The 13248-nt window shown below is 34.1% G+C and overlaps 1 protein-coding gene across 1 annotated transcript in view; it reads left to right on the top strand.

Moving 5' to 3' along the window:
- The window catches only part of RYR3 (ryanodine receptor 3), a gene marked incomplete at both ends in the record, with an annotated part of 317059 nt that overhangs the window by 288963 nt on the left and 14848 nt on the right, over positions 1-13248 (top strand). The window contains 4 exons of the mRNA XM_083354752.1: positions 2390-2432; positions 2797-2924; positions 5023-5083; positions 6210-6356. Of these exons, the coding sequence (XP_083210878.1) occupies positions 2390-2432; positions 2797-2924; positions 5023-5083; positions 6210-6356 (379 nt within the window). The remainder of the gene's footprint in view (positions 1-2389; positions 2433-2796; positions 2925-5022; positions 5084-6209; positions 6357-13248) is intronic.

Below are 13248 nucleotides of genomic sequence, written 5' to 3' on the forward strand. Positions count from 1 at the left end.
GGGTTTGGGGACTCTGGCTGTACAGATAAAATTATATTTTATGTACAGTATGATACAAATCCCAATTTCTGTTGATATAGGCACTGACCATCTTTCTATATAATTCGTGTAAACCAGGGGTTTTCAAACCTGGCCCTTTTGTGACTTGTGGACTTTAACTCCTAGAATTATTCAGCCAGGCACGCTGGCTGAGGAATTCTGGGAGTTAAAGTCCACAAGTCATAAAAGGGCCAAGTTTGAAGACCCCTGGTGTAAACAAAATGTGTTTGTAGCAGCAAGTTGCTTGAGAGAATTCTGCTTCCCAGAGACCAGAGGATACTACTCATCTGATATAATACAAGATAACCTTATATGTTCATTAGTTGCAACAATGATATTCTATATTTTGGTAGTAATTGTTATTATTGCTATTCTTAATTGTCAGTCAGGAAGCAAGAATGTGAAATATGCTCTTTTATTTTTGCCCACATGGAAAATGTTTAATGATGATCCTTATTATCTCTTCACTTCAATGACTGACTAGAGAAGCAACCCAGAATCACCATGATGAGATGAAGGGGCCATAAAGATTGAAATAAATAAATATTAGTGTTACTCCAATGTAATCTTTCCTTCAGACAAATTACTCCACTCTTTGGGACAGTTTGGTCTGACAAGATCTGAACCAAATGCTGGTTTGTTAGTAACAGTGCATAGATATAAGCCTTTTCTGCTGCTCAAAAGTTTGAGGGGCCCCAACCCCTTATGGCACACAGTCAGAAGAAAAAGGATAAATAATTGAATATTGCTTGTGTAGTATTTCATATTACACTTGAGCATTGTTAGATTTCTTTTTAATGGCTTTTATAGCTATTGTGGTAAATATATACTTAACAAGTTGTAATTTTGAATTGTGGCCTCTGAGTCTCTAGTGTTTTCAGAGAGAAGTTTGACATGCTTCTTGTTTTGTAAAGCTTGAGATAAGTAGGAGTTTCTTGGTCTAATTTTTATTTAACTACTGGCTGTATACTGAATAGTAATGCCTGTTGAATGTTATTTAGAGCTTAGGAAAGAATGCAGATCTGACTGTGGAATTAATGTTACTATTTATTAGCATTAATATTAGTATTTCTCCTCCAAGTTCAGAAAAATCTCAGAAAAGAACCAATCTCAGGAGCTTCCTGTTACAAAGGTTTGCAAGCATAATAAAGTAGAATTATTATTAGTCAGCAGACTTTTGTTTTTATCTCTTTTTTTGCTACTCGCTTCACTGTGGGTGAATTTTACTACTTCTACAAATAGTGCTGGAAGCATGGCTTGCCCCTCACACAGTTGTAGTCATATATTTATCATATATTTCAGCAGTGCTTTTTTTGTAAAAGAAAAAGGTGCCAGAACTCACACATGTCATACAACCCACCTTGCCTACCCTACAAGATTCCATCCAAAAAAGGTGCTGGAACTCCGTTCTGAGCGTTCTATGAGAAAAAAAGCCCTGTACTTCAGGATAATTTACATTCCCTTAGCATTGTGTTTTATGAAAAACCTATTCAGAACTGAAGTGTAAACAAACAGTGTTTTATACAGTACACAGTTCTCACTAAAAACACCTTGTTTCTGTGTCAACAGAAATTTGTGAATAAAGTTAAATGAATACAATGAAAGTAATGCATTAAAGGATGAATTATGTTTCAGGGAAGAACTTAAACTTTTCATCATACTTATCAATGGCTGTAGATGTTCATAAATGTTTTACTTTTAATACTAAAATGCTTATTATCTTTAAGGATATTTTTTAAAAAAATAAAAGCCAGTAACACTGTCTCAATAAAACCTGATGAATAATGAGAAAAACACTGAAGAAGAAAAAACAATCTAAGTTTATTGTAAATTTTATTTCTTCAGAAACATATAAGTATATAATCAACTATCAATCTAATGTATAAGAATGTTTAGACATATATACTTTTATAGACTAGTGTCTATTTCTTTAGACACATAGATAAATAAGAGAGAGAGAGAGAGAGAGAGAGAGAGAGAGAGAGAGAGAGAGAGAGAGAGAGAGAGAGAGAGAGAGAGAGAGAATGTTTGTGACCACAAAGAGGGGAAATGATAAAAATAAGTGGGGGAAATTTAGAGGTACAAAAAGGAAATTGTTCCTATGATTCCATAGTTCTTTTGAGTTTTTTGCCCTGCCTGAAAGAAACTTTATTCTAAAGTTTGTGTGAACATAACATCTGAATAATGTACTGAACTAAAATAATAAAGCACCAAGCACTGAGGATGGAGTTGTGGATTTTCTTGTGGATTTTTTTGTGTCTGCATAGGAGGGATGTTATTATTGGGTCTTCTTTTATTGGTTTTTTTGTTTGTTTTATTAAATTTGAATACTTATTTTGTGTTTGTACAGATCTTTTCCAAATAATTATTGGGACAAGTTTGTGAAACGCAAGGTAGGTTCCTTAAGTATCTCTTTTTTTCCAAATAAAAATATTAAATAAAGTACAGTGATCCCTATTTGATAATAATAGGCGTATATTGGATTGGCCTAAGATGTTACAGCAGAGCATTAGGAACGTATATACTCCAAAAACTACGTCTGCATACTCTTCCCAGAGGTGATTTTTTTTATTTTTAGCATTTCGTTATGTTTGATTGCTGTCACTGGGAAGACTTTTTCCCCACTTTCAGTCTTCCCCTCCTTTGTGTGAGAAAGCAGTTTTTGAAAGAGCATCAACTTTGAAAAGTATTTTTAAAACTTAGTGAGACCTGCTTGAATTAAAACATGATATTTTATATATATATATTTTTTTGAAGGTAATCAATAAGTACGGTGATTTATATGGAGCAGAGCGCATTGCAGAACTCTTAGGTCTGGACAAAAATGCTCTGGATTTTAGTCCAGTGGAACATACTAAACCAGAAGAAGCATCTTGTGTTTCATGGTATTGTTGGCCTTTACATTTAATAAACAAATGCATTAAAATAACACAACTGATTTTTTATTTTATTTTATTCTATTTGCTTTATTTTTATGTGCATGGACAGCCCTGTGATGGAAATCTGAAGTTTTAACAATCCAATCCTATGCATAGACAGTTTGTGTTTGTGCATTATAATGATCCAAAGAGTTTTGTGCAGTCACAAATTATGTGATTATTCAGTTCATGGAAAATGCAGGATCTTAGCATCCTAATAAGAACAGAATATAAATAACAATACTGTTATGGCAGTTATAGCTTTGAGGTTCATTAATTATTTGGACAAAAATAACTATTTTTAATATGGTCTGTTTTGAGGGAGGGAGTATTTTAACATGCTTTTGTGAATTTCATAAAATGCTATGAGACAATTGTTAGTGTTCTACAACTATACTTAATCAATTAATCAATCAACCAATCAATTCCTTACCTCACAGTCTAATATGCTTAACTTTAATTATTTTTAAAAATGCTAGATTATTGGGCATCTTTGTTTTGAGTTTGTAATATAACACAATAAGTTATAACTCTTATTCTTTCTAATAGAAAAATTCACTCACAGATTGCACAATATAATGGAGTTTAAACATGGATTGTCACTTGCAAGCATATCACTATACATGGGTGACTAATTATGTTTATCCAATTTCTTTTCACCAAAATTGCTTTGAGAAAGATTAGGGAGATATAGTCTAGATGGGAGTGTAATATTACCTTGAAAGCAGAGAGCTGGCCTGGTTCATTACAATGTTATTACAAAATCATCACATGTGAATGGGAACACAGATTTTGTTGTTATAGAATAGAATAGAATAGAATAGAATAGAATAGAATAGAATAGAATAGAATAGAATAGAATAGAATAGAATAGAATAGAATAGAATAGAATAGAAAAGTCCCTATATCATTTCAGACAAGTGGCTGTCCAGTCTCTTCTTAAAAACCTCAAGTGATGAAGTACCCACAACATCTTCTGAAGGCAAGCTGGTCCTCTGGTTAATTGTCTTTACTGTTAGGAAGTTCCTCCTTAATTCCAGGTTGCTTCTCTCATTGATTAATTTCCATCCATTGTTTCTTGTCTTGCCTTCTGGTGCTTTGGAAAATAAATTGACCCCCTTTTCTTTGTGGCAGCCTCAAATACTGGAATACTGCTATCATGTCCCCACTAGTCCTTTTTCTCTAGACTGGCCATTCCCAAATCCTGCAACCATTTTTCGTACAGTATATTTTAGTCTCTAGGCCTTTAATAATCTTAGTTTCTCTTCTTTGCACTTTTTCCAAAGTTTCAACATCTTTTTTGTAATGTGGTGACCAAAACTGGATGCATTATTCCAGATGTGCCCTTACTAAGGCTTTATAAATATATACTGGAGCTGAAGTACTTATGCCTACCATTTATAATATTGTAAGTAAGCTAAAGAGATCAATCAACTTAAATAATAGCATGTCACTGGCACATAAGATACCTGATTTCTTCTTTTAGCTTCATTACTTTGACATACAGTTTTAATTTGGAAGAGGTATAAGAGAATAGAACATTAGGCCCAAGTTGCACTGCAGGCAATAGCTTCTCTGTGTTCCTGTCAGGAAAACACATGCCATTTCCCCTTCTCCTCAGTTTTCTATTTTTCTCCTTTCCATAAGCATTCCAATTCTCCTCAGAATAAGAACTTCATTGACCTGTTTTAGAAATTTCTCCTCTGTTTATTGAAGATTTTGTATTACTCAAATTCTGATGATTCTCTAAAGTCTGCTGATACTTTCCTATTATATTGAATGATGTCTCCTTGACTACATAAAGGACCAGATCTTGGAGAGCTGAAACTTCTGTTAGTATATATGTTACATTGTTCAAACATAATGTTATCATTCATCTAAAAGTCATTTTTATTGCTGAAATGGTTGTTTCAAAAATATATCTACTAACCTTCACAAAATTCTGAAACATTTCGGTGGACATACTATCAAGAAGAAAGCCTAACAAATGGAAAAAAAGCTTATATTTTAATTTGCTAATGAATAAATACCTTAATTAATTTCAAGTTATTTTGTATATTACTAGGTTAAGTTCTATTGATGCAAAATATCAAATCTGGAAACTTGGTGTAGTTTTCACTGATAATGTAAGTAAGCAGTACTTTAATTTTTTTTAAAAAAAAGTCCTTTGCTTCATTATTCTTCTTAAAGGAAACAAGCCTTGTACTCGTGCATTCTCTCTTACAATATGCACAGTTTTAATATGAATTTAAGCCTACAAGCATAAATATCCAAATGATATATATCATTTTTATAAATTCTATGCAATTTTTTTGAACATATGTTTTAAAATAGATAATGGGAAAAAGAGAGGGAAATGAAGAAAATATATGAAATCAATTAAATAAGAGGAGAAATACAATTAATTAAATATATCAGTTATGGAAATCTTTTTTTTAAGATGAGGATAGAAGTTCTATTTTCAGTATAGCAACAAAGCCAGAATTAAAAGAATGATTGTGTATTGATAATAATAGCAATAATCAATCATAAATATGAGCAAGTTACTGATTTGTTCCAATAGCCAACCTATTTCAGTTTTGCAAAATTGTTTATTATTGTGTATGTGTTAAATTGGTTGTATTTCATATTCTGTGACATTAATGATTGAACTAAGATATGCTTCTGCATAGTTTTCTTGCCTGTAATATCCTGTAGTCTTAACAAGCAGTCTTGTATACTTTTTAAAATATCAAGTCAAACTTAGGAATAGCAGTTATATGAAATTTCACTTTCTTCTTTCCATTTACTTTCTTCTTTCCATGTATTAATGAAGACTGCAAAAACAAAAGCCATGAGAGGTGACAGAATATGGCAAAGATATAGACAGAAGACATGTCCATAAGCATCAAGCTCCTCCATATTGTTTGGCTTATGGCTAGATCCTATCCTGAGAAAAGAGGACTAGCTCATGTAGTTATTTCTATTTGTGCAAAGCACTCTATACTATGTGCATATCTTAAGAAGAATGTAATGCACGCTTGTCTCTTCCACGATAGTCTTGTGTCATTGGTAACAGTTCCCAAGCCTAATATTAGCATTAATATAATCTAGGAGGATTCAATTTTTTGGTTATTGAGGTATATCAGCCCCTTCGTAGGCATTTTAATACTTAGCACAATAGCATTTTCTAAATGAAATGTAATAATAAGAAAGAGTATAATGCAATGAGAAAAATAGCAGTGGTTCTCTGACACTTAACATTTTCTTTAGTCTTTCTTGTACTTAGCTTGGTATACAACCATGTCCATTCTTGGTCACTACAACAACTTCTTCTTCGCTGCTCATTTGCTCGATATAGCTATGGGTTTTAAGACTTTACGTACCATTCTGTCATCTGTAACTCACAATGGCAAACAGGTTAGTTGCTGATAATATAATTTCATGTCTTATTGTACAATTGTTACTAAAGTTGAAATATCATTTAATTGGCTGTGACTAAGACCAGAAAGAATGCTTTTTCAAAATAGTTAAACTGTGATGAAAAATTATGCTGTAATTTAAAAGTACACAGTGGTCAAATGAATGAGGAATATTAATACATCACTAGCTACTTATGAATCTATATCCCTCGGTTATATTATTTTTTTAAAAAGCAAATGGGAAAGATCAAAATTCTGAATTCTACTTGTTTTAAAATGAATTACAAAAAAGCATAATGAAGGCTAGCTTTCTCATACTATGTTTCAATGTGCAGGATATTATTTTTACACAAGGAAACATTCAGATATTACCAGTTCAAAATAATGGTAATAGATTTTTCACAAAGTTTCATGTGCTATATATCTTAACTTTGGAAAAGAGGCATTTTTCATTAAAATAATATTAGTAACAACAAAAATATTTACCATAAGTAAATATAAAATAGACACCCTTTTTGATTACATAATTAGGTGAATTAAGAAATTTTCTATGCATTATATAAAAACTGTTCTCAAAATTTCACGTATTTATATGGTTTAGAAATGGCTGCATTGTAATGTCTTCTGAAGTTTTTAGACTTCTCTTCTAGATGGAGAATCAGGTTGTCATAAATTTTGCTAAAATCAAGACAGAGCAGATGTAATCCATATATGATATAAAATTTATAACTATAAATCCCAACCCTGCCTATCTATTGTAATCATTTTCTTAGCTAGATATTGGTGATATTATAAATTTATAAGAATTGTATAATTTGCTACTAAACGTTTGATTGTTCGAATTACTGTAGTGGCTGTCACAGTTCAATCATCAATCTAGCTGCCTAAAATCTTTTAATTTGTCATTAAATTCAAAAATAACTTCCACAATAGAGCTCCCACTCTTTTGGTTGCTTCAATCATATTTCTATGACTGTGTATCAAAAAGGAAACTTTCATGTCAAATGAAATGTGGTTTGGCAGACCGCACCTTTAATTATTTAACCCAACAATCCTAATCTGTTTAAAAAAATGTATTTTTCAGTCTCCTTGAAGGAGGACAACATTATTAATTTTATATACCTACTTTTCTGCCCATTCCATACAGTATGCTTTGTCGAAGCAACAGCACTTAAATCTATTTCTGCTGCAATTTATTATCTCTCAATAGTTCTTAAGCACTGAACCATTTCAATGCAGGTTGTCCTCGACTTAAAATAGTTCATTTAGTGACTGTTCAAAGTTACAACAACACTGGAAAAAGTGATTCATGACCGTTTTCAAACTTACGATCACTGCAGCATCCTTGTGGTCACGTGCTCAAAATTCAACCCTTGGCAACTGACTCATATTTGTGACAGTTGCAGTCTCCCAGGGTCATGTGATCTCCTTTTGTGACCTTCCGACAAACATAGTCAATGGGGAAGCCAAATATACTTAACAATCCTGCTACTCATTTAATAGCTGCAGTGATTCACTTAACAACTATGGCAAGAGAGGCCATAAAATGGGGCAAAATTCACTTAAGAACTGTCTTGCTTAGCAACAGAAATTTGGGGCTCAAGTGTGGTTGTATTTCTTTAGCCAATTGGTCTGTAATGGCTGTTTTTTTTACCTTCAGTTCTTTTGTGCCTGGACTAAGGTTTGAACATCCCAAGTTTGAGTGTGCTCATTTCTTCTTTTTTCAGTGGGCAGTTAACAAAATGAAAATATGCAAAATATTTCCAGACTGTTTTGAAATATCGGTTTTAGATAGGTTAAAACTTGAAGTTACTGAGTTTAAAAGTTCAGGCATGATAAAAAGAAAAGAAAGCACAAAGCTTAAGTAAGGGCTGCTGGTAGCACATTAAGAAAAAGTAACGTTGGAATTTATCTACTATATCATTTGTGGTATATCCTTTTTTTTTAGTTATTACACTCATTTATCCTTTTAAAAAAACCAGAACTTATATAAGTGGGTTTTTAAATTCTGCACTTTATTTTATTCTGTGCTGCCTCATTATAAAGGGGGGAGGTATTATGGGAGGTGGGAATGAAGAATGTTGGAGAGTATGACAAGAGTATTGTTTTTCAGCAGGGTCACCAAATGTAGGACAGTCATGCCAGCTGCCACCTACATTGGTCTGCAGAAAGATGCTGCAAAAAGATGATCATTTTAGTGACAATAGCAAAGGTGTCAGTTCATACAGTATAGGAGAAAGCAATGGTAATCCTTTTCAGTATTTTTACCAGTAAAACCAATGGATAGAAATATAAAATGGTTGACAATATAATGCTGGATGATGGGTCCCTCAGCTCAGATTGCACTCAATGTGCTATTGAGGAAGAGCTAAGGATCTTTTGGAGACATCTTGAAGACATCCAAGATACCTTAGAAGATATTCCTTACTTATGAGAACCTCTAGTCCTAGAAAATTAATTTCAGGCAGCACTCCAATCATTACTTAGGTGAAAAACTACAGGAAGCGATGGAATACCTACTGAAATATGGCAAGCAACAGAAGATAAATCAGCCAAGTTTCCAAGTGACTATGCCAACAAATTTATAGAAATACATACCGGCCAGTGGATTAAAAGAGGTCTATCTAATATTCTAATACCAAAAAGGAGACTAAATAGACTGTGCAAACTATTGCACAATATCCTTAATTTCACAGGCTAGCAAAATAATTCTTAGGATCATCCAATGCAGATTAGAGTCTTAGGTGTAAAAAGAGATGTCAGATGTTCAGACTGGCTCTAGAAAACACAGGGAACACAATGAGTGTTGAAAAATTGAAAAAGCCAACAAATGCCAAGAAGAATTTAGTAAGTGCTTCATATACAGAAAAGCCTTTGTATCAATCATATCAAGCTGTGGATTGTGCTCAGAAACATGGGAATCCCCGAATATCTCATTGTTCTCATGGGAAATTTATCTACAGAATATTTATATTTATATATTTATATTTATTTATATGCTGAATGTTTATAAAAGAGTTGGAAGGGACCTTGAAGGTCTTCTAGTCCAACCTCCTGTTTAGGGAGGAAACCCTATACCATTTCAGACAAATGATTGTCCAATATAAGGGGAAGTTGGATTGGAAGAAGATTAGAGTAGTTTTAAAATTGGAGGAAGAAGCATCAATAACCTGTGCTATCTAATGACCCTACCTTGACAGCCAAAAATGTAAAAGTCAAAGAGCACAGTGAAAACATGTGACTAAATTTAAAGAAGACCAAATTAATGAGAACAGATAGAATAACTAGCCTTAAATTGACAATGAAAATATCATAGTGGTGGAAAGGTTCTGCCTTTTAGTACCAACTTTCAACAGTAAATGAATTAGCAGTTAAGAAATGTGCCATAGTCTAGCACTCAGTAGAGCAGCCGTGAAGTCCTTGAAAAAGATATTCAAATGCCATGATGGAGCTGCACCTTCAAAGATCAGAATTATAGGCATTCCCTGTGACATTTTATGGAAGCAAAAGATGGGGTTCAAAGAATATTGATGCTTTTGAATTCCTGAGAATATTGTGGATGCCAAGAAAACAAATGATGGAACATTGAATAGATCAACTTGGAATTCCAAATGACCAGGCTCAAATTTATCTATTTCATACACATTATGCAAAAAAACAGTGATCTGGAAAAGGCTCTAATACTGGAAAAGGAAAGAGAAGAGGACGAAGGGGAGGGACACAGTTGCAGAGGCAGTGAGTGCAGTAAAGGAAGATATGATAGAAAAGGTTAGGAATAGATCATCTTGGAGTAAATCTATGTGGTTGCTAGGAGTCAAAAACAATTTCATGACAGATAATCAGTCAATCAATTGTGCCTGGCCCCTGCCCCTATAAGTTATTTTAACCTGTTGGCTTTGGGCTGCAATAAAGTATACTTATCTAATATCAGTTATTTATTCGCTCTTAATTATAATTTATGCCAAATGAAAGAAGCAATCAAAAGGGAATGAGATGACACTGCACTTATTTCAGCTCAAACGGTATCTCCTATTAAGCCAAGAAGATGTAAGTGAGGTTTTCCAGAATTAAACTGCAGATTTTTCAAAGCAGCATGGCGTAGTAGAGATGGGGAATATGCATTGCCCTGACATCTGCTTGGTGATTAATTCTGCTAAGCATGATCCTCCAGGAAAGATTTACAAGAGCTTTCTTAATTGCCAAGAAGCTAACATAGTTACCATGACAAAGTCTCGTTAAGTATCCTTAGCCTACTTTCTTGATTGAATAACTTGTTTAGTATATTGTGGGAATGCTGTAGGAATAATGTGTCTTGATTTCAGCAAAGCATTTGAAAAAAAGGACTTCATGACTTTCTGATTAGCAAGGTAGTTTTGTGTAGGCTGCACGGCATGACAATTAACAGGATAAATAGCTGGCTTGAAGCTCACATTGAAAGTTCATCAGACTAACACTCATCAGCCTGGAGTGAGTTATTGAGTGGAGTATTCAGTTCTGGTTCTTCAACATTTAATGACTTGGATGAAATCAGAGTGAGCAGAAAGAGCTGTTAACTCTGAGGAGTTCAAAAACCAGGAAGAAAGAAGAGTGAATAAAGAAGCAGTGTCTTCTGGAGGATTAGGTGCTGAGTTGTGGGTCTGCAAAGATCATGTGTTGAAGAGTTACTGATGGCGAGGAGTGATGGACCTGAAAGTTGATTGACAGTGAGTGGGTGTCTCATTCTTTTTTGAATTTAATGTAAAGCTGACTGGCTAAAGGAAGCAAGCCTTTCAGCAAGCCAATATGGAAAGCTAATAAGTGTCTTGGGAGTTAAACAGAGATGTTTGAGGGGATGTCCCTAAATATGTTTTATTGAGTAAAGAGTTAATAACATGGTTCATTAAAGAGCTCAAGGAAAGAACAAAAAGCCTTCCTACTTGAAGTGCCCCAAGAAGGAAAAAGAAAAATGAATACAAGCATGTTGGTTGCCTTCCTTCCTTAAAACAACTTGAAATGTATTTTCAGTAAATGCAAATTGGTTGAAGAAAAAGGCAAAGGGACTTGTGCCATGAGTGAACATGCTTCAGTTGATGAGAAAGCCAGACAGACAGGGGAGCAGGTGCAGTAGATAAGGGTACACAGAAATACATAAAAGAAATTCTTCCTGGCTGTTAGCAAATTTTTAGGTATCTTTCAGGTATAAAACAAATTCTGAGTGTTCAGAGAAGGGGAAAAAGACACTGCGGAACAGGAGGATGAATGGTGAATTCCTAAATTCCCTAAATTCTTAAATTCCTAATTTGGTCTAGTTGCTAAGGCACCAGGCTGGAAATTGGGAGGCTGTGAGTTCTGGTCCCACCTTAAGAATGAAAGCCAACAGAATGACTTGGGACCAGTCACTCACTCAACCCAGCTCACCTCTCAGAGTTATTGTGGGGAAAATAGGAGCATTAATGTGTGTTGGATATGTTCGTACAAATGTGAGTTATTTGTAAAAATAATAAGGCAATAAAAATAAACAGCAGACTTTGAACATATTGAAAAGAAGCTCAGGATGGCTTGGTGGATGAGAGGGTCTGAAGTAGCATTCTCATCAATTCTTCTGGTCCAGTTAACCCATTTTCCCTTCAAATATGTTCAGCTGTTATGCTCAATATTTCAATTACTCAAAGTAAGCAAAATATTAACAAGTAACAGCTCTTGGCAATGAATGAGTGTAGGCCAACTGGATGTTTCAAGCAAAACTCTGCCATTATTTTATCTGGTGCTGACTTGATAGGTGAATAAAAATGCCATATCCGATCTAAATATCTCGCTGTGCAACCAACCATAAATATAGTAATAATAATATTGCATGACATCCTGAATGCAAGGATATTAACTGGATATATACCTGGGTCAAGAATTGCACTCACAGTGTTCATCAGTGGTTCCTCCTTACATTGTCCTGTGTGGGATTGTATGTATGCCAAAAGGGACCAGAATCAGTCCTGGTTCCTGTACACAAAAATTTAATGATTCATTGAATGATGAGATGGAGAGAATTCTTATTAAATTTGAAGATGATACAAAATTGGGTGGGATATCCAGTACCGTAGTAGATAGCAATAAATTTGAAAACATTCTAGATGGGTTGGAGAAATGGTCTGCAAGTAATAGTATGAAATTTAACAGAGATAGCTGAAATACTTCACATAGTAAACAAAAATGAAATATACGTTACTTAACTTAGTCAAAGTATTTTCAAAGAAGACCTTGGAATAGTCGTTGATTGTAAACTGAATATGACAGCAGTGTGATGCTGCTGCAAAAAGGAGGTGAATGCAAATAAAGATTACAACTGAACGTTGGAAAAGAAATTTGAAATAGAAAAAGCAGTTTGGCAGTGGAACTACATGGCAAAATGGGCTTCTTTTTCCTGGAAATGTTCAGTGGCGTCATTTGCTTGGATTACTTTACTTTTAATTCTTACCTGTACTAAGGAAAGTATTGGAGTCTATGGTTTAAACAGTGATCCCCAGCCTTTTTTGGGACCAAGGACTGTTTTGTGGAAGACAGTTTTTCCATGGACTGGGGGAGGATAGTTTTGATTTTGCTCACTCATCCACCACACACCTCCAGCTGTGAGGCCCGGTTGCTTACAGGTCCTGATCTGTGGCCTGGGAGTTAGAGACCCTGGTTTAAATGGCCCCTTTCCACTCTAGGAATGCAGGATGCATAGAGAAAGTTGAACAAATGTGAGTGATAAATTATTGGTGGGATAATTAAAAATACTAAAAATGGAGATAAAATTTAATAAATATAAAGTTTCATATGAAATCAAATTCCCTGGTGTAGAATGAGGGCTATCTGGCTTGATAATAGCATTTATTTCATTTAAACCCCACCTCCTGCCCTTAAGTATTTTGTTC

The sequence above is a fragment of the Vipera ursinii genome (assembly GCF_947247035.1).
Source record: "Vipera ursinii genome assembly, chromosome: 1".
Classification (NCBI taxonomy): Eukaryota; Metazoa; Chordata; class Lepidosauria; order Squamata; family Viperidae; genus Vipera; species Vipera ursinii.